Source organism: Lithobates pipiens, unplaced genomic scaffold (genome assembly GCF_037356315.1).
Source record: "Lithobates pipiens isolate NorthernLeopardFrog02 unplaced genomic scaffold, aLitPip1_a1.2 Scaffold_30, whole genome shotgun sequence".
Classification (NCBI taxonomy): domain Eukaryota; kingdom Metazoa; phylum Chordata; class Amphibia; order Anura; family Ranidae; genus Lithobates; species Lithobates pipiens.
In genome coordinates this window covers 30,284,888-30,307,491 of record NW_027507791.1, presented here as the reverse complement: position 1 = coordinate 30,307,491, position 22,604 = coordinate 30,284,888, and the positions used below count along the sequence as shown (strand labels likewise).

Here is a 22,604-nt window from a genome sequence, read left to right as displayed (position 1 = left end):
TAACCCTAACTATAACAGCTGCCCAAGTACCATGATAACAGTATCCCAGCATGCACCATCAGGCAGATAAATGACCAAAGAACAGGCCAGGGAACTTTCCAAATTTTTGCGTTTCTTTTGCAGCTGCCTATCCTGCAGCATATGGCCTGGTGAGCCCAGCGTTTACGCAGCCTCCGCCATTATTACAGCAGCAACCCCCACAGCAACAGCAACAAAGAGAGGGTGAGTATGCAGTATAACCTTCCGGCAAACCCCTCTTCAGGACATCTAATGAAGATAGACCCAAATTTTGATACCCGGCTGCCTTCCTTTACCTCAGGTCCAGAGGGCTGCAACATCTTTATCTACCACCTGCCCCAAGAGTTCACGGATTCGGAGATCCTTCAGATGTTCCTCCCATTCGGTAACGTCATCTCCGCCAAAGTGTTTGTAGACAGAGCCACCAATCAGAGCAAGTGCTTCGGTGAGTGCGCCTTCACTTGTTGAGAAACGCCGGCCGGCTTATTGATTAATTCCTTGCCAAATCAGTTGGAAACCTCTTCTGATGTTGTTCTCTTTGTCTCACTGTCATCCCCCTCCCCGCAGGCTTTGTAAGTTTTGACAATCCCGGCAGTGCCCAAGCTGCCATTCAGGCCATGAACGGTTTCCAGATTGGCATGAAGAGACTCAAAGTACAACTAAAGAGACCAAAAGATGCCAACCGGCCATATTGAGGAGTTCAGGTGGGTACTGTAAGGAGAGAGCCAACAAAAGCTCTTGAGAACCTCCCCAAAGACTGTAGGTCTAACCCAGAAGGAGCTCTAGGTTAATATTAACGTGTAGAACTGTTAAACTTTAAGAAACTCAAAGGCCAGTTTGTTCAGGGTCAACATTTACCGCTGGTCAGGGGAAAACTAGGAGGACAAAGAAATTGAGAAGTAAATATTGGGGCCTTGTACGTAGCTCCACCTTAAAGCGGCTGGTCGTAGGCTTGTGGTAAGGGCCTGTTGAGTGTTATCTGGTGCCGTATTGTGAGTCTGGTCCTCGTGCCTACTTCTGTCTCCTTTCCTGTTTGGAGTAGTTTGTCTTTCCATGGTTTGATTTTCCGTTCATTATCGTTTTTAATTGCTGTTTCCAAGTTATATGCAACCCAGAGAGGAAAGAAAAAAAGGGAAGATCTAATCCCAGTGGACCTTTGACATGGTGATCGAATGAGGTCATCACTGGGCGAGGAGCCTTCCAAGTATAATCTACTGATTACAACAAGGTTCATAAGCCAACAGCATTCATAGTGAACTTCCTAAAGCTCAGGAAACAGGGGTGGTGGTCCCCAGAGGAACATGGTTCTAAAATCTCAGTGGAATCTAATGATCTCATTAAGGTTTTTGAACCTTGATCTCTGCATAGGTACCACATTAAAGAATAGTAGACTGAAAAATGTGATATGGGATCCTAGAACATGTGATCTAGAAATACAAAACGAGAAGCTTGTCGTGCCTGCTGAAGCTCGAGGCTTCAGGATCTCCCTGCCGCTGCTCCGGCCATGCCTCCCCGGATGCGTTTCGTCCCCAACCACCGGGGCTTGGTCACAAAGGTCCTCTGTGACCAAGCCCCAGTGGGTAGGGTAAAATGCATCAAGGGGGGTTGGCCGGAGCAGCGCAGGCTGAGGCCATACACCGTGAGAGAACATCTATCCTTGGCTAGAAATGCAAAAGTTTGGAGTTTGAGGTCCGCAGGAACGTTATTTTAAAAGAAAACAATTTAAAAACTGATATTTTTTTTTTCGAAGCTAAGAGCTACTCTGATCCCAAGATCAAAACATCCACCAATTTATTGGGTTGCTGCAGTACTTTTCATTTTTTTTTTCTTTCCTGGTAATATATTACATTACAAATCTCGTACATCGCCAAAATAAAAATAATGTACTTTTAATTTTAAACTTTAGGTCAGATAGAATTTTTTTTTTTTTAATACAGAAGAATTTTTGCTAGTGATCAATTAAGTTAATTTATGTGTGTCCAGATAACCATGAATAAAAATGAAAATAAACTGCTAAAAACAAACAGCAGGATATAATAAAAAAAAAAAAAAAAAAAAAAGAAAATAATATTTATATTAACCACATGACCAAAACAAAACAGCTTCTCTTTTTCTGCCGCTTGAAACCCGCCCACCTTTGTGCCAGGGTCCAATCAAATCATGAGATGACTCTGTCGCTCTGACGTATACCTAGCGTCCATTGGCTGCCCTGGGACTCGTAGCACCGCCCCTTGTAAGTTGCATCCACTGGAATGACCGTGTTGTATTTTAAGACCCTAACTACCTCACCCTCCTCCCCTACTCTTCCTCCTCCTCCAAAAAAAGCCCCCCCCGCCCCCTGAGGAGTGGCTTCAAGGGAGGTCTCGGTGGCGTTTTAGGATGCATGGAGTGCTGTGAAGTTTTTGGAGTTTATGTGCCGTGCAACACTGACTTGTTTTACTAGGCTGTACAGGGCACCGTAAGACCCGGCCGGTGACTTCCTTTTTAAAAATGCATCCTCAGTATGTTTCCAAGGCACTCTTTTTTTTTTTTTTCTTCTAGCGAACGTAGCCATTCGCTATTTAAAAACCTAAAATGTCATAGTAGTGAACTTGTAAAATTAAGTATAATGGATCTAACCATTGTTCGAAACAATTTCCTTTAGAAAAAACTCTCGTTTTCATTTTTGAGAGTTCTTGGTCCCTCCCGAAAGCTTGAGATGGGCACCGTTGGCCAATAAGTGGTCAAAACACCCAAAAATAAAAAATTTTTTAGAGCGAATGGCAAAGTAGTAAAAACAATAAGCACAATTTTGTTGAAACAACCTTTGAGCTATCAATTTTACAAGGTGAGTTACACATTCGACAAAATGAATGTGTTCCTAAAGATGAACAAAGACCTTCCGATGTCAACCAAAATTTGTTGTCTTAGCCATTTTCTGTGGATGCATTTGCTAAAAAGAGACACCTAAACTTTTGAAAAATATAAAAAAAAATAAAAAATTGTTGGAAATTGTCTCATATTAATCAGCCTACTGAACCCCACCCCCACCCCCTTTCCTCATGATCTGTAACTGTTTGGACCCCTCGCTGTGCTGATGCAACTGACAATGCTAGCTGTGGACTGTGCTTTTGCTGTTTCTCCGAAATTCTCTATTTTGTCTCTGCCTTTTCTAACCCTTACAGTAGAGGGTGCAATTCTTGTAGAGGGCTATACTGTCTTTTTATTTTTGTTGTTGCATGTGCCTTAAGTTTATGTCTTGTCCTGGTCTATAATCTGTTTCTTTCCCAGCAGAACATTTTGGGCCCACCTTCTCATTTTTTTATCGATAGGTCAGTTTGGATTAATTAGTTCAGAACGATATTTAAGGGGATGGACAATAAAAGTTATGATGCTGTTTTTTTGGGATAATGCCCATTGGGTTTAGAAGTGAGCATGTGTTGCAGTTTTACTGGCTCTTTATGTAAAAGAACTAAAAAAAAAAAAAGATATTCATCGATTTATTAGAAAAGTTGGTGGTAGCGTTAGCCAATAAACAAGTGATGAATACACACAGTTGACCATAATATATAAAATTTACAAGGGGATTTGCAAATTTTAGATTTTATAAGGTAAGAGTCTTGGTATGGGTCCATCATTACCTTCTGTCCATGTATAGTCTCCATTTTTGTGTCTAGTTCACCATTCCCATCCGCTATTCTGTTGCATGTGCCATTGAGAAGTCTATTTCTGTTGTCCTTTCCACCCCTTGATTCGCTATTGCCCCTTCTGCTCCCCCTCTTGGGCTTTTCTGCTCCCCTACTAGAGTGCCTGAACTCTTGGCTGTGGTCTGGGATTTGGATGCAACCAAAAGTCTGTCTTGGTGATTGGCTTGGCCCCATTTGTGGCCTTGTTCGTATTTTTTGCTGTTCTGTGTCTTTCATGGGGTGATATGGGAATGTGGGGTGATTTGTGAAGTATTGTATTTAAGAAATGCATTGAAACCCCTTGGATTCAATAAAAAAAAGACGCTCCTAGAATATTTTTATAGTCATGATTTGCCAGAACACCTTGAGAACAACACAGCAGAAGATGGTTTGTCGCTTTGTCCTAACCTACTGTGGTTTCCAAATTTAACAAGGTCTTTGTGAAACTTGATAAATATCGTGCCAGGCCAACAAGTGTCTTCAAGTGTGTTGACGTCCATCCAAGATAGTGGTTTGCCCTTGGCACTGTCAATTTTTACAGCCAATGTTTCCAAAGTTCAATGATTCTAAAAGCAGTTGGGTGCAAATTTCTCAAGTTTCATCTAAAAGTTCTGAAATTTTATTGAATCCCAGGGATTAGGTTGGAGGGCTGAGGGGGGAAGTCTATAAAAAGTTTTGCTTTGGATGGAGGTTCTTGGTTTATTACAGGAATATGTTAAGCCTTTTGGACCACCAGGATGCCACTTCTAGACATGAGGAATGGCAGTGAAGCCCCTTCTGTCCAGTGTGGCCACTCCAGGAGTATCTTCTGTGAATGGATGTGTGTCTGTTCTGTGACTTTATCTCCTCGTCCATCTGGTCTTTTTTGAATCCTGGGTGAGATAACCATGAAAATCATGGAGACCCATCCAAGTGCTCAAGTTTTGATGAACATCTCCTATCTAATTTGGTCTGTCTAAAAACAGAATGGTGCACCCAAAACATCGATAGGGCAGGATATTGCATTGGTGATAGTCCTTATCGCCTAAGAACTGAGCGAAAGAACAGCATTATTCATGGTGATGGCACGATCTGTTTTGGAGATATCATGGTTCCTTCTAAAATTGGCCAAGTATGACAACAATTGGACTCCAAGCAAAAACAGAAAATTGAGCACAATTTTCAAGAGATCCTCTTGTCCTGAAGAGGATGGCTATGCCTTTGTAATGTATCACTGGTGACTACAGTACTCAACTTTTTGGTTTGCTTTGGGGCCTATAGTTCATTGTTTGACAAATTTTGAGAGAACTGACAATTTTTGAGGAATTCCTCTACTCTGCTAAGAAGTTACCAAACTGTATTTCTAAAGCAATGGCACGGTATGGTTTGGAGATATGGTTTCTTCTGACATCGCCCAAGGATGATCACAATTGGACTCCAAGCGAAAGCAGAAAATTGAGTACAATTTTCGAGAGATCCTCTTGTCCTGAAGAGCAAGACCTTAGTAACATATCACTAGCGACTACAGTACTCACATTTTTGGTTTGCTTTGGATATTGTCTATTGTTTGCCAAATTTTTAGAGAACTGACCATTTTTGAGGAATTCCTCTACTCTGCTAAGGAGTTTCTACGTACCACTGGAATGATTTTCCTTCCAAACTGTTTTTCTGAAGTGATAGCACATTGTAGTTTGGAGATATCATCGTTTCATCTAACATTGGCCAAGGATGACCACAATTGGACTCCAAGTGAAAGCAGAAAATTGAGTACATCTTTTTTGAAATTTTTTCGAGAGATCCTCTTGTCCTGAAGAGGACGGGTAGACCTTTGTAGCATATAACTGGTGACTGCTTTAGTCAACTTTTTGGTTTGCTTTGGGACCTATTGTTAATTGTTTGCCAAATTTTAAATAAACTTTTCAAGAGATCCTCTTGTCCTGAAGAGGAGAGCTAGATCTTTGTAACGTATCACTGGCGACTACAGCGCTCAACTTTTTGGTTTGCTTTGGGGCCTATTGTTCATTGTTTGCCAAATTTTTAGAGAACTGAAAATTTTTGAGGAATTCCTCTACTCTGCTAAGGAGTTTCTACGTACCACTGGAATGATTATTTCCTTCCAAACTGTGTTTCTGAAGTGATGGCATGGTATGGTTTGAAGATATCATAGTTTCTTCTGATTTCGCCCAAGGATGACCACAATTGGACTCCAAGCAAAAGCAGAAAATTGAGTACAATTTTAGTGAGAGCCTCTTGTCCTGAAGAGGAGAGCTAGATCTTTGTAACGTATCACTGGCGACTACAGCGCTCAACTTTTTGGTTTGCTTTGGGGCCTATTGTTCATTGTTTGCCAAATTTTTAGAGAACTAAAAATTTTTGAGGAATTCCTCTACTCTGCTAAGGAGTTTCTAAGTACCACTGGAATGATTATTTCCTTCCAAACTGTGTTTCTGAAGTGATGGCTAGTGATGGACGAACTTCCGACGGGACGTTTCGCGAACGCGAAACGCGAACGGGCACAAACGTTCGCGAAAACGACCGTTCGCCGCGGGCTCCATTGACTTCAATGGGAGGCGAATTTCGCAAACCTTTAGGTCGAATTTGCGGCCACGGGGTAATTATTAGGGGGTAGCACGTAGTCCCACCACCTGGACAATAGCATAATACATGTATGAGGTGAATTTGGGATCGATAACTACAAGCATTTTTTTTTTATTTGGGAAATTGTTCTGACAATTCAGGACTATGGAGCTAATGAAGGCAATGGAGGAGAGGGAAGGTCAGGGACCAGGGTAGGCAAACAAGAGGGTGCAGGAGATACAGAGCACTGACAGCAGCACCGTAATACAGAGCACTGACATCAGCACCGTGACATACAGCGCTGACAGCAGCTCCGTGACATACAGCGCTGACAGCAGCTCCGTGACATACAGCGCTGACAGCAGCTCCGTGACATACAGCGCTGACAGCAGCTCCGTGACATACAGCGCTGACAGCAGCTCCGTGACATACAGCGCTGACAGCAGCTCCGTGACATACAGCGCTGACAGCAGCACCGTGACATACAGCGCTGACAGCAGCTCCGTGACATACAGCGCTGACAGCAGCTCCGTGACATACAGCGCTGACAGCAGCTCCGTGACATACAGCGCTGACAGCAGCTCCGTGACATACAGCGCTGACAGCAGCTCCGTGACATACAGCGCTGACAGCAGCACCGTGACATACAGCGCTGACAGCAGCTCCGTGACATACAGCGCTGACAGCAGCTCCGTGACATACAGCGCTGACAGCAGCTCCGTGACATACAGCGCTGACAGCAGCTCCGTGACATACAGCGCTGACAGCAGCTCCGTGACATACAGCGCTGACAGCAGCTCCGTGACATACAGCGCTGACAGCAGCTCCGTGACATACAGCGCTGACAGCAGCTCCGTGACATACAGCGCTGACAGCAGCTCCGTGACATACAGCGCTGACAGCAGCTCCGTGACATACAGCGCTGACAGCAGCTCCGTGACATACAGCGCTGACAGCAGCTCCGTGACATACAGCGCTGACAGCAGCACCGTAAGCAGCCCCAGGAGGAAGTCAGCACAGCACAGGGATGGTGTGATCCCCTCATAATAAGAACCCCCAGGAGGAAGTCAGCACAGCACAGGGATGGTGGGAGCCCCTCATAATAAGAACACCCAGGAGGAAGTCAGCACAGCACAGGGATGGTGGGAACCCCTCATAATAAGCAGCCCCAGTAGAAATATGACACCGCTCAACCTCTTCAAAGAGGAGGGTAGGGGCATATAGTACGGTGTGCTTTTTTGGGTCAGGGAAGTGAGCCAAATGAATTAAGAAGGTCTGTGTGCTTGATTCCAAAAATTGTTTATAGACATATACATGGTCTACTGATCACATGTGTTGAATTCCTCCGAGATCCATGCCTCATTCATTTTTAGAAATGTGAGGTAGTTAACACTGTGGTGAGCTAGGCGAGTACGCTTATCGGTCACAATCCCCCCTGCTGCGCTGAACGTCCTTTCGGACAGGACACTGGATGAGGGGCAAGCCAACAGTTCGATTGCAAATTGGGCAAGCTCTGGCCAGAGGTCAAGCCTGCCCACCCAGTAGTCTAGGGGTTCATCACTCCTCAGAGCGTCCACATCGGCCGTTAACCCAATGTAGTCGGACACCTGACGGTCTAGGCGTTCCCTGATGCTGGATCCGGATGACACCTGTCGATGGGTCGGCTGAAAGAATGACCTCATATCCAAAGTCACCAACACATCTTCAAACCGGCCTCTTCTTGCAGGCGCTGTTGGATTGGTACCCGCAAATCCTTCTCTGGGAGTGGGAATTGCTCCTCTGCCAGCGCACGCAAAAGCAGAATGCAGCATTTCTCGAAGCAAGGCCTGGAAGTGCTGCATTCTGACAGCCCTCTGCGACGGCGGTAACATTTCCGCCATTTTGTGTTTGTACCGGGGGTCTAAGTACGTTGCCACCCAGTACTGGTCCTTGACCCTCATGCTTTTTATACGGGGGTCCCTATTAAAACACTGGAGCATGAAGGCCCCCATTTGCACTAAAGTGGAAGCGGTGTGGTGGCCTGGCTCCTGCTCATCATCCAGGATAATGTCGTCCTCTTCATTCTCCTCTCCCCATCCTCGCACAACAGGGATCCCAGAAAGGTTTAAAGCATGCTCTTCTTGCTCCTGCTCATCCGCCCCGGCACCATCCTCCTCTGACTCCTCATCAGACTCCTGTTGTTGACTTGTCTCAGATAGAGTAGCCCCCCCTGGGAATTCATCCAGCATTGCGACTTCCTCATCTTCCCGCTCCTGCTCCTCCACAGCCTGATCAATGACACGACGCAATGCACGCTCCAGAAAGAAGGCATAAGGTACCATGTCACTGATGGCGCCATGGCTGCGACTGACCAGTTTGGTGATCTCCTCAAATGGCCGCAGAAGTCTGCATGTGTCGCGCATGAGCAGCCACTGGCGCGGTGAAAAAAAACCCAGCTCCCCAGAACCGTTTCTTTCGCAGAGTTCATACAGGTAGACGTTAACTGCACGTTTCTGCTGGAGCAGCCTATCAAGCATATAGAAGGTTGAGTTCCATCGCGTCGGGCAATCGCAAATAAGACGTCTGACCGGCAGATGGTGTCGCCGCTGAATGTCAGCAAGGCGAGCCATGGCCGTGTAAGATCTTCTGAAATGGGCCGAGATTTTCCTTGCCTGCCGCAAGATGTCCTGGACCCCAGGGTATTTGACAAGGAATCGCTGCACGACCAAGTTTAAGACGTGTGCCATGCACGGCACGTGCGTGATTTTGCCCTGTTTCAATGCGCTAAGCAGATTGGCACCGTTGTCACACACCACTTTACCAACTGTCAAATTGAGCGGTGTTAGCCACTCATCTGCCTGTGAACGCAAAGCTGAAAGGAGTGCCGGGCCAGTGTGGCTCTTTGCTTCCAGGCACAACAGACGCAGCACGGCATGGCAACGTCTCACCTGGCATGTGGAATAGGTTCTGGGGAGCTTGGGCGGTGCAGTGGAAGAGACGCTAGCAGCGGAAAAGGAGGAGGCAGCTGAGGAGGAGAGGGAGGAGGATGGAGTAGGAGGAGGAGAAGAAGAGTCAGGCCTGCATGCAATCCGTGGCGGTAAAACCAAATCTACACGGGTGCCACGGGTTACATGCTTGACGGCCGTCAGAAGGTTCACCCAGTGGGCAGTAAAACTGATATACCTTCCCTGCCCGTGTTTGCTAGACCACGTGTCTGTGGTCAGATGTATCTTGGCACCGACACTGTGTGCCAGAGATACATTCACTTGCCGCTGAACATGGCCATATAGCTCTGGGATGCCCTTCTCTGAGAAATACTTCCTTCCTGGGACCTTCCATTGTGGTGTTCCAATGGCCACAAATTTGCGAAAGGCCTCCGAGTCCACCAGTTTATATGGCAGTAGTTGGCGGGCTATGAGTTCTGACAAGCCAGCCGCCAACCGTTGGGCAAGAGGGTTATCCGGCGTCATCATTTTTTTACGCTCAAACATTAGGCCCACGGAAGCCTGCCTTTTTGCAGAAAAATGTGAGCTTGGCGTGATGGAAGGTGGAGTGGAGGACAATTGTGAGGAGAGAGGAGAAGGAGAAGTAGAAGACGAGGCTGGACGGTGAGAGCCTGCAGTGTGGCTTTGTGTGTTCCGTTGCTCCCACTGGGCTCGGTGATGGCTGCTCATGTGCCTTCTTAAGGCGGTCGTCCCTAGGTGAGTATTGGGCTTACCGCGACTAACGCGTTGACTGCAAAGATTGCAGATGGCAACGCTATTGTCAGCAGCGGACACGTTAAAAAAAGCCCACACTGCGGAGCCATGTGCCGGTGTCCTGGGAGCGCCAGATGTGACCGTACATGGTCGATGACTCGCTCCTGATACATTTGCAGTCTGCTTTGTCCCTGCTGTGCAATGTAAGTCATTGCTGCTTCTCCTCCCTATCTGCTGGTCCATATCTCCCTCTGAACTCCCCTCCTCTTCCTCTCTTGTGGGCACCCACGTGACATCACTAGACACGTCATCATCAACGTCACCTTCCCCACCGCTATAAGTAGAGTAGGCAGCAACACCGGGGACCAACCTCCTCCTTGGGCTGATCTGGGTACTGGCGTCAGACTGCTGAGTAGCGCTTGTTGCTACCTCCTCTTCCTGATCCAATACCAAGAGTGGCTGCGCATCAGAAATGTCCTCTTGATATGGATCGGAAAATAATTCCAGTGACTCAAGCGGAAGGTATGTGGTGGTGGTGGTGGTGGTCGTGTTGTTGGTGGTAGTGTCTTTGGGGGTGCACATAGCAGAGAGTGAAGAAGAGGGTGCAGATCGAGAGGATGAGGAGGGTGCAGAAGAGTAAGGCTGAGCGAGCCACTCAACCAAGTCTGGTGCATCCTTTAAAGTAATTGAACGCACCTTCTGCAACTTCCCACTTTGGCTCAAGCCTGTTGCTCCTGCCCTACCCCTACCACCCCTGCGGAAGGGCCTGCCTCTTCCTCTGCATGTCATTTTTTAAATGACCCTGTGACAAAACTCTTAGTCCCTATACCGCTGAAGGACTGCTGCAGTATAGGTGAGCGGTCAGCAGTGGTGCACGTCAACCCTATCTATTGTGGACCTATAGCGGTCCTTACAGAACAGCAGACTGTACCGCACTCAAGCCTATGTACCGTAGCACCCTATACCAAGTTACCAGTCCTTATAAGAACTTTTGTGGACCAAGCAGGTTGTGTATTAGTGTTTAGCAGACTGTACGTCAGTCCCTATACCGCTGAAGGACTGCTGCAGTATAGGGCAGCGGTCAGCAGTGGTGCACGTCAACCCTATCTATTGTGGACCTATAGCGGTCCTTACAGAACAGCAGACTGTACCGCACTCAAGCCTATGTACCGTAGCACCCTATACCAAGTTACCAGTCCTTATAAGAACTTTTGTGGACCAAGCAGGTTGTGTATTAGTGTTTAGCAGACTGTACGTCAGTCCCTATACCGCTGAAGGACTGCTGCAGTATAGGGCAGCGGTCAGCAGTGGTGCACGTCAACCCTATCTATTGTGGACCGATAGCGGTCCTTACAGAACAGCAGACTGTACCGCACTCAAGCCTATGTACCGTAGCACCCTATACCAAGTTACCAGTCCTTATAAGAACTTTTGTGGAACAAGCAGGTTGTGTGTTAGTGATTAGCAGACTGTACGTCAGTCCCTATACCAATGAAGGACTGCTGCAGTATAGGGCAGCGGTCAGCAGTAGTGCACGGCAACCCTATGTATTGTGGACCGATAGCGGTCCTTACAGAACAGCAGACTGTAACGCACTCAGGCCTATGTACCGTAGCACCCTATACCAAGTTACCAGTCCTTATAAGAACTTTTGTGGACCAAGCAGGTTGTGTGTTAGTGATTAGCAGACTGTACGTCAGTCCCTATACCAATGAAGGACTGCTGCAGTATAGGGCAGCGGTCAGCAGTAGTGCACGGCAACCCTATGTATTGTGGACCGATAGCGGTCCTTACAGAACAGCAGACTGTAACGCACTCAGGCCTATGTACCGTAGCACCCTATACCAAGTTACCAGTCCTTATAAGAACTTTTGTGGACCAAGCAGGTTGTGTGTTAGTGATTAGCAGACTGTACGTCAGTCCCTATACCAATGAAGGACTGCTGCAGTATAGGGCAGCGGTCAGCAGTAGTGCACGGCAACCCTATGTATTGTGGACCGATAGCGGTCCTTACAGAACAGCAGACTGTAACGCACTCAGGCCTATGTACCGTAGCACCCTATACCAAGTTACCAGTCCTTATAAAAACTTTTGTGGACCAAGCAGGTTGTGTGTTAGTGTTTAGCAGACTGTGCGTCAGTCCCTATACCGCTGAAGGACTGCTGCAGTATAGGGCAGCGGTCAGCAGTAGTGCACGGCAACCCTATGTATTGTGGACCGATAGCGGTCCTTACAGAACAGCAGACTGTAACGCACTCAGGCCTATGTACCGTAGCACCCTATACCAAGTTACCAGTCCTTATAAGAACTTTTGTGGACCAAGCAGGTTGTGTGTTAGTGATTAGCAGACTGTACGTCAGTCCCTATACCAATGAAGGACTGCTGCAGTATAGGGCAGCGGTCAGCAGTAGTGCACGGCAACCCTATGTATTGTGGACCGATAGCGGTCCTTACAGAACAGCAGACTGTAACGCACTCAGGCCTATGTACCGTAGCACCCTATACCAAGTTACCAGTCCTTATAAGAACTTTTGTGGACCAAGCAGGTTGTGTGTTAGTGATTAGCAGACTGTACGTCAGTCCCTATACCAATGAAGGACTGCTGCAGTATAGGGCAGCGGTCAGCAGTAGTGCACGGCAACCCTATGTATTGTGGACCGATAGCGGTCCTTACAGAACAGCAGACTGTAACGCACTCAGGCCTATGTACCGTAGCACCCTATACCAAGTTACCAGTCCTTATAAAAACTTTTGTGGACCAAGCAGGTTGTGTGTTAGTGTTTAGCAGACTGTGCGTCAGTCCCTATACCGCTGAAGGACTGCTGCAGTATAGGGCAGCGGTCAGCAGTGGTGCACGTCAACCCTATGTATTGTGGACCGATAGCGGTCCTTACAGAACAGCAGACTGTAACGCACTCAGGCCTATGTACCGTAGCACCCTATACCAAGTTACCAGTCCTTATAAGAACTTTTGTGGAACAAGCAGGTTGTGTGTTAGTGATTAGCAGACTGTACGTCAGTCCCTATACCAATGAAGGACTGCTGCAGTATAGGGCAGCGGTCAGCAGTAGTGCACGGCAACCCTATGTATTGTGGACCGATAGCGGTCCTTACAGAACAGCAGACTGTAACACACTCAGGCCTATGTACCGTAGCACCCTATACCAAGTTACCAGTCCTTATAAGAACTTTTGTGGAACAAGCAGGTTGTGTGTTAGTGATTAGCAGACTGTACGTCAGTCCCTATACCAATGAAGGACTGCTGCAGTATAGGGCAGCGGTCAGCAGTAGTGCACGGCAACCCTATGTATTGTGGACCGATAGCGGTCCTTACAGAACAGCAGACTGTAACGCACTCAGGCCTATGTACCGTAGCACCCTATACCAAGTTACCAGTCCTTATAAGAACTTTTGTGGACCAAGCAGGTTGTGTGTTAGTGATTAGCAGACTGTACGTCAGTCCCTATACCAATGAAGGACTGCTGCAGTATAGGGCAGCGGTCAGCAGTAGTGCACGGCAACCCTATGTATTGTGGACCGATAGCGGTCCTTACAGAACAGCAGACTGTAACGCACTCAGGCCTATGTACCGTAGCACCCTATACCAAGTTACCAGTCCTTATAAGAACTTTTGTGGACCAAGCAGGTTGTGTGTTAGTGATTAGCAGACTGTACGTCAGTCCCTATACCAATGAAGGACTGCTGCAGTATAGGGCAGCGGTCAGCAGTAGTGCACGGCAACCCTATGTATTGTGGACCGATAGCGGTCCTTACAGAACAGCAGACTGTACTGCACTCAGGCCTATGTACCGTAGCACCCTATACCAAGTTACCAGTCCTTATAAAAACTTTTGTGGACCAAGCAGGTTGTGTGTTAGTGTTTAGCAGACTGTGCGTCAGTCCCTATACCGCTGAAGGACTGCTGCAGTATAGGGCAGCGGTCAGCAGTAGTGCACGGCAACCCTATGTATTGTGGACCGATAGCGGTCCTTACAGAACAGCAGACTGTACTGCACTCAGGCCTATGTACCGTAGCACCCTATACCAAGTTACCAGTCCTTATAAAAACTTTTGTGGACCAAGCAGGTTGTGTGTTAGTGTTTAGCAGACTGTGCGTCAGTCCCTATACCGCTGAAGGACTGCTGCAGTATAGGGCAGCGGTCAGCAGTAGTGCACGGCAACCCTATGTATTGTGGACCGATAGCGGTCCTTACAGAACAGCAGACTGTAACGCACTCAGGCCTATGTACCGTAGCACCCTATACCAAGTTACCAGTCCTTATAAGAACTTTTGTGGACCAAGCAGGTTGTGTGTTAGTGATTAGCAGACTGTACGTCAGTCCCTATACCAATGAAGGACTGCTGCAGTATAGGGCAGCGGTCAGCAGTAGTGCACGGCAACCCTATGTATTGTGGACCGATAGCGGTCCTTACAGAACAGCAGACTGTAACGCACTCAGGCCTATGTACCGTAGCACCCTATACCAAGTTACCAGTCCTTATAAGAACTTTTGTGGACCAAGCAGGTTGTGTGTTAGTGATTAGCAGACTGTACGTCAGTCCCTATACCAATGAAGGACTGCTGCAGTATAGGGCAGCGGTCAGCAGTAGTGCACGGCAACCCTATGTATTGTGGACCGATAGCGGTCCTTACAGAACAGCAGACTGTAACGCACTCAGGCCTATGTACCGTAGCACCCTATACCAAGTTACCAGTCCTTATAAGAACTTTTGTGGACCAAGCAGGTTGTGTGTTAGTGATTAGCAGACTGTACGTCAGTCCCTATACCAATGAAGGACTGCTGCAGTATAGGGCAGCGGTCAGCAGTAGTGCACGGCAACCCTATGTATTGTGGACCGATAGCGGTCCTTACAGAACAGCAGACTGTACCGCACCCAAGCCTATGTACCGTAGCACCCTAGACAGACCAAGTTACCAGTCCTGATAAAGAGCTTTGTGGAACAAGTGAGTTGTGAATGATTAGCAGACTGCAGCAGAAGGGCAGCAGTCAAGTATAATATTCTTTCTATATTTGGAAGAAAGAATATTATACGTGTACAAGCCTATTACCGTACCACTGATACCAGTCCTGAAAAGAACCTTTGTGGAACTAATAGTAACAGCAAGTCTTTAAAATTATCCTCACTGCCTGACACACTGCTTCCTGCCTGTCCCTATACAAATTGGCAAAAAAGAGTAGGCTGGAACGATTAGCTGGAACAGCTCTTTTGTGGACCTGATAGTAACAGCTAATGATGATGATGATGATGATGATGAAGAAAGACTAATCTGGCTGAGCTGTCCCTAAAATAGCAGCATACAGCGCTATGTCCCTTTATCTAAACTGACAAAAGAAACTCAGGCTGCTGACCTAACACCTATACCAGTCCTGAAAAGAACTTTTGTGTACCAAATAGCTAGCGTTTTCTCTGTCCCTACTCCACACAGGATCCTTTCCCTACAGTGACAGAAGAAAGAATGTAAAATGGCCACCGGATCGGGTGTATTTATAGGTTAGGGGGAATGTCCAAGTGTCCATGAGCTGTCATGTCTCAATTGGTTGTCCTGTAACACATGATAAACGTGTCACGAAAGGTTAAAGTTCTTGTATACATTAAACACGTAAGTCCGCCGGGGCGAACGACGGAAAAAGGCGTTCGAACCCGCGGACGGCGAAAGTCGGAAATTCGCCGCGAAACGACCGCCGGGCGAACCGTTCGGCCATCACTAGTGATGGCATGGTATGGTTTGGAGATATCATAGTTTCTTCTGATTTCGCCCAAGGATGACCACAATTGGACTCCAAGCAAAAGCAGAAAATTGAGTACAATTTTCGTGAGAGCCTCTTGTCCTGAAGAGGAGAGCTAGATCTTTGTAACGTATCACTGGCGACTACAGCGCTCAACTTTTTGGTTTGCTTTGGGGCCTATTGTTCATTGTTTGCCAAATTTTTAGAGAACTGAAAATTTTTGAGGAATTCCTCTACTCTGCTAAGGAGTTTCTACGTACCACTGGAATGATTATTTCCTTCCAAACTGTGTTTCTGAAGTGATGGCATGGTATGGTTTGGAGATATCATAGTTTCTTCTGATTTCGCCCAAGGATGACCACAATTGGACTCCAAGCAAAAGCAGAAAATTGAGTACAATTTTCGTGAGAGCCTCTTGTCCTGAAGAGGAGAGCTAGATCTTTGTAACGTATCACTGGCGACTACAGCGCTCAACTTTTTGGTTTGCTTTGGGGCCTATTGTTCATTGTTTGCCAAATTTTTAGAGAACTGAAAATTTTTGAGGAATTCCTCTACTCTGCTAAGGAGTTTCTACGTACCACTGGAATGATTATTTCCTTCCAAACTGTGTTTCTGAAGTGATGGCATGGTATGGTTTGGAGATATCATAGTTTCTTCTGATTTCGCCCAAGGATGACCACAACTGGACTCCAAGCGAAAGCAGAAAATTGAGCACAATTTTCGTGAGATCCTCCTATCCTGAAGAGGAGGCCTAGACCTTTGTAACATATCACTGGCGAATACAGTACTCAACTTTTTGGTTTGCTTTGGGGCCTATTAATTGTTTGACAAATCTTTAGAGGGCTGACAATTTTTGAGGAATTCCTCTACTCTGCTAAGGAGATTCCACATATCGTTTTGATGATCTTCCTTCCGAACTGTATTTCTGAAGGGTCCAAAAATGCTTTAGCGAATTCCAATGCTAATGCTCAACTTTTTGATATTTTCTTACTACAAAAATCTTAGACAGTTCCCCCTTAGATCTTAGTAGAGGTGCACCTGAAGCAATAAATTGAATCATTTAATTAAATTAATTTTATTTTTTTTGGTGGAGAGCTCAAATTAAGCCAGAATCTCCACAGGATTCAAACCCAGAAAGAGGAGATGGTAGAAGGCATGTCCAAATGGTGATTTGTGCTGCAAGGTTTTAATTAATGATTTACACTTAATAACTTTTTTTTTCTTTTCTTCTTTCAGCAGGTGTACCTGATCTGGGGGTCCTGGCTCTCCCCATTCCCTTTTTCTTTCCACACCTCGCAAAGGACTCCCAAAAAAAAAATTCCTTTTACTGCTGCTGGACCAAGACAGACGTTTTTCAGGGGAATTTAAAAAAATAAAAATAAAAAAAATCTTAAAACTGTTAAATCCAGTCAGATCGCCCAAGCTTTAACCAGCAAGGACCTCTGAACTCAAACCCACCGTTCTCTCCCTTCCCCACCCCCCACCTCCCCCTCGGAGAGGCGGCAACATGGAACATTCCTGGATCTGCACATACACGCGTGTTACCGAAGCGGGCAGGGTACGTTTCCGCTTCCAAGCTGGGCGCTGGATTTTTTTTTTTTTAAACGTTGAGCAAAAATTGGAAAAAGTGGAGAAAAAAAAAACTGAAAAAAATGACCGAATTAAAGGAAAAAATTCAATAAAAAAAATAAAGCGGCGGAAGTCTCTGCTGCGGACTGATAATATGAGTAGTTGAACGGCACAGGATCCATTTTTAGGAATAAGGTTCCTTTTTTTTCTTTATTTTTTTTTTTTCCTCAGCGATTCTTGTAAAAAAAAAAAAAAAAAAAAACAAACAAAAAAAAAAGAGGGAGAAGAATTCCCATACTTCACGGACATCTGCAGATTTCTAAGAACGAGTTTATGCAGGTAGAGCGAATATTTTACGAGAAGAGGAAAACAAAAAACAAATAAAACGGCTCTGATAAACTGGTTGTCAAGGAGAACGCGGAGGCGGTCCCCCTCCCCCCGACCCCCTTTCTTCGCCCGTCTCGTACGTCAGGGCTGCTGTGTAAATAGTAATTGGATGGAGGTTGCGGGATTCAGTGCAATATCTCCTTATCGTTCACATCTCACGTTCTGGCTGGTGTCGTTTTTCTCGCGGCCCCCCCACCCATCCTGGATATACCGATTCCCCCCCCCCCCGCTTGCATGAAGAACATCAACAGCAACCAACAGCGGAAATTTGGCTTGGTGGGTGGGGCAAGTTGAAACATGACCCCAACTTCTTTTTAAAGGTCTTGAAGATGATTAAGTTCAGCTTTGGATGGACAACGGTGGCTTGAACTTCTTGCTGGTTTCTTATATCTCCCGGGAGGCTCCAATGGTAATATTTGCCCCCCCCCCCAGTACGGGAAGATTTTCTGCAGTAGGGTGTCCCTGCCCCTCCCACAATGTTGAGATTTCCATCCAGTAGGGTATCTTTGCCCCTCCCACAAAGGTCAGATCCCTGCAGTACTTTGTGTCTCTGCCCCTCCCACAATTGAAGGATTTTTTGCTGCAGTAGGGTGTCCCTGCCCTTTCCACAATGGGGAGACTTCCCTTTCATTAGAGTGTTCTGCCCCTCCCACAATCGGGGTATTTCCCCCAGTAGTTGGTGTCTCTGCCCCTCCCACAATGGTGAGATTTCCCCCAGTAGTTTGTGTCTCGGCCCCCCCACAATGGTGATATTTCCATAGGTAGTGTGTCTGCCCCTCCCACAATGGAGAATTTCTTTCTTAAGTAGTTTGTATCTTTGCCCCTCCCACAATGGTGAGATTTTCATAGGTAGTGTCTCTGCCCCTCCCACAATGGTGTGGTTTCCATAGGTAGTGTCTCTGCCCCTCCCACAATGGGGGGATCTCCAGTAGTTGGTATCTCTGCCCCTCCCACAATGGGGGGCTCTCCAGTAGTTGGTATCTCTGCCCCTCCCAAAATGGTGAGATTTCCATAGGTAGTGTCTCTGCCCCTCCCACAAGGGGGATCTCCTGCAGTAGTTGGTATCTCTGCCCCTCCCACAACGGTGAGATTTCCATAGGTAGTGTATCTGCCCTTCCCACAATAAGGAGATTTCCATAGGTAGTGTCTCTGCCCCTCCCACAATGGTGAGATTTCCATAGGTAGTGTCTCTGCCCCTCCCACAATGGTGAGATTTCCATAGGTAGCGTCTCTACCCCACCCACAATGGGGGGATCTCCTGCAGTAGTTGGTATCTCTGCCCCTCCCACAATGGTGAGATTTCCATTGGTAGTGTCTCTGCCCCTCCCACAATAGTGAGATTTCCATTGGTAGTGTCTCTGCCCCTCCCACAATGGTGAGATTTCTATTGGTAGTATCTCTGCCCCTCCCACAATGGTGAGATTTCCATTGGTAGTGTCTCTGTCCCTCCCACAATGGTGAGATTTCCATTGGTAGTGTCTCTGCCCCTCCCACAATGAGGGGATTTCCTGCAGTAGTTGGTATCTCTGCCCCTCCCACAATGGTGAGATTTTCAAAGGTATTCCCCCCCCCCATCATGGGGATATTTCCCAGGAGCAGGGCGTCTCTGCCCCTCCCACACAGCTAACTTTTATGGTTGGACCACCAAGCTCCTTCTTCTATAGTATAAGGAATCCATCAAGGACGGGTGATGCCATCATTGGTGTTGTAATGGTGGCAGCAAGTGGGCCAAACTGAGACTTCTTAGGGGGGGGGGGTGGTATTTTGCTCCCAGAGATATAAGGAGCCAGCGCGTCATTCAGTCTGGCAGCCGCCATTGCCTCGTTAAGGTACCAGTTTATTGTGGACTTTCCCTTCAAGTGTGGTATTGTTGAGCAGCATCAACATGTTACATTGGCACCACCTGCTGGCCGAAAGAAGGAGATACCCATAACGGTGGTGACAACCTGGAACGGCAGTTATAGAAAAGTCACCCCATCCACCGGGCCGGGGACAGGGGGGGGGGCCTCAGCCAATCGGCGTCTCAATAAGCCTAACGGACCTATCGGTGAGCCAGATCTACGACTGTATTCTGCTTTAACCCTTTCAAAAAGCCCCCCCCCACCCCCTCTTTTTTCTCCAAAACGCCATGGGACCGCATTCCTCTCGTGTAACCGTAGGACATAGGATCGATTATTTTTTTTCTTGGTTTCTAGCAGGGAGAGTTAAAAACAAAAAAATTTAAAAATATATAAATATATATTTATGTCTTTAAATAATTTTGTTGCAATGAAAGGTGGGGACATGGCTGGGGTGAGCCGAAAAAATAAATAAAAAAAACTGCATATCAGAGGTCAGAGGTCGCGGCTGGCCAATCAACGGCTCACTTTTTCTTTTTTTTTTTTTTTTTGCTCAGAAAGATGGAATATGTTTACAGTATCTATAAAAAAAAATAAAAAATGTAAAAAAAAAAAAAAACTCCCCGGAACTGTACAGAACTTGTGCGTCTCCGACATTTTATCGTCAGACTCTAGGAAATGTTTTTTTTTTTTTTTTTTTTTTCTGTGGGAGCGGGTTAAAGGGTATTTTAATATAAATGGGGGAGGGAGGCGGAAAGTGGGGTATAAACAGACTAATTCCTGGTGATTATATAAGGCATAACTTATTTCTTATTTATTCATGTTTATTTTGAATTATTTAATTTTTTTTTCTGTTTAAATGAAATAAATTTGATGACTAGTGAGTGCTTCTTGTGTCTATTGTCACCTTTAATTGCAATAAAAAAAAAAAATACATTGCAATTAACCAACTCAATTTTTTAATTGAAATCAAATTTTATTTTAAAGCGAATTGCAACTAACCAATTAATTTTTATTTTTTTATTTTGCAATTCGGTTTGCTGTACTTCTGGTAATATCAGTGCAATTGACCAATTTTATTTTTGACATATATTTAAAAAAAAACTATTATTTATTTTTGGATTATGTGCACTTGAGATTAAGTGAGATTAAGCAATTTTGTTTCTAAAACACATTGCAACCAACAAACTCTTTTTTGTTTTATGTTTTTTTTTATTTTTTTTTACTTCTGTTAATATCAGTACAATTAACCTTTTTAAAAAAAAAATTCATTGCAATCAACCAACTAAAAATTGTACTACTTTTTGAGTTGTTTGGACTTGTACTTCTATTAATATAATGAAAATCAACCAATTTGCAAATTGCAATTAACCAATTCAATTTTTTATTTTTTTTGCAAAGCATTTGGATTCTTTGTACTTCTGTTATTATCAGTGCAATTAACCATTAAAAAAAAATACATTGCAATTAGCCAACTACATTGTTTAATAGTTTTACATTTTTTTGGACTTGTACTTCTATTAATATAATGGAAATCAACCAATTTGCAAATTGCAATTAACCAATAAATTTTTTATTTTTGTTTGCAAAGTATTTGGATTCTTTGTACTGTTATTATCAGTGCAATTAACCATTAAAAAAAAAAAATACATTGCAATTAACCAACTACATTTTTTTATATTTTTACATTTTTTTGGACTTGTACTTCTATTAATATAATGGAAATCAACAAATTTGCAAATTGCAATTAACCAATTCATTTTTTAATTTTTTTGCAAAGTATTTGGATTCTTTGTACTTTTGTTATTATCAGTACAATTAACCATTTAAAAAAAAAAAAAAAAAATAATACATTGCAATCAACCAACTAAAGATTTTACTACTTTTCATTTTTTTTTGGACTTGTACTTCTATTAATATAATTGAAATCAACCAATTTGCAAATTGCAATTAACCAATTCATTTGTTTGCAAAGTATTTGGATTTTTTTGTACTTCTGTTATTATCGGTGCAATTAACCATTTTTTTAAAATACATTGCAATTAATCAACTAAATTTTTTAATACTTTTTCACGTTTTTGGACTTGTACTTCTATTATCATAATTGAAATCAACCAATTTTCAAATGGCAATTAACCAATTCATTTTTTATTTGCAAAGTATTTGGATTCTTTGTACTTTTGTTATTATCAGTACAATTAACCATTTAAAAAAAAAATAAAAAATACATTGCAATCAACCAACTAAAGATTGTACTACTTTTCATTTTTTTTTGGACTTGTACTTCTATTAATATAATTGAAATCAACCAATTTGCAAATTGCAATTAACCAATTAATTTTTAATTTTTTTTGCAAAGTATTTGGATTCTTTGTACTTCTGTTATTATCGGTGCAATTAACCATTTTTTTAAATACAGTGCAATTAATCAACTAAATATTTTAATACTTTTTCGTTTTTTTTTGGACTTGTACTTCTATTATCATAATTGAAATCAACCAATTTGCAAATGGCAATTAACCAATTCATTTTTTATTTATTTTTTTTGCAAAGGATTCTTTGTACTTCAGTGATATTAAGCAATTTTTTAAAAAATATCTTGCAATTAACCAACTCAATGTTTCTTTTTAATTTTTAGACTTTTACTTTCATTTTTAGACTTTTACTTTTATCTAGTACTTTTATTAATATAATTTCAATTAACCAATTTTTATTTTAAAACATATTGAAACTAACCAATTATTATTATTATTATTATTATTATTATTAATAATAATAATAATAATAATAATATTAATATTATTATTATCTTTACACTGCTGTTAATATCAGTGCAAATAACCAATTTAGTTTTGCAATCAACCAACTAAATATTTTTTTTTCGTTTGCTTCACTTTTTTTAATAGTATTGAAATCAACCAATATTTTTAATTAAAGCAAATTGCAATTAACCAGTCATCTTTTTTTTTTTGCAAAATTTTTGGATTCTTTGTACTGTTTTTATATCAGTACAATTAAGCATTTTTTTTTTTAAATATCTTGCAATTAACCAACTCAATTTTTCTTTTTAATATTTGGACTTGTGCTTTTATTAATATCATTTTAATTAACCAAATTTTATTTTAAAACATATTGAAACTAACG

General features: G+C 44.0%; 1 protein-coding gene across 8 annotated transcripts in view; it reads left to right on the top strand.

The window, feature by feature from the left end:
• LOC143942557 (CUGBP Elav-like family member 3-A) overlaps positions 1-20,344 on the top strand; it is an 82,043-nt gene extending 61,699 nt beyond the window's left edge. For 7 of the 8 annotated variants that reach the window (XM_077463897.1, XM_077463894.1, XM_077463898.1 and 4 more), the window contains 4 exons: positions 124-222; positions 320-463; positions 586-722; positions 16,903-20,344. In XM_077463897.1, the coding sequence (XP_077320023.1) occupies positions 124-222; positions 320-463; positions 586-713 (371 nt within the window). In that variant the 3' untranslated portion in view covers positions 714-722; positions 16,903-20,344. The remainder of the gene's footprint in view (positions 1-123; positions 223-319; positions 464-585; positions 723-16,902) is intronic. The other variant, XM_077463895.1, reaches the window with a different exon arrangement.
• Positions 20,345-22,604: the final 2,260 nt, after the last annotated feature.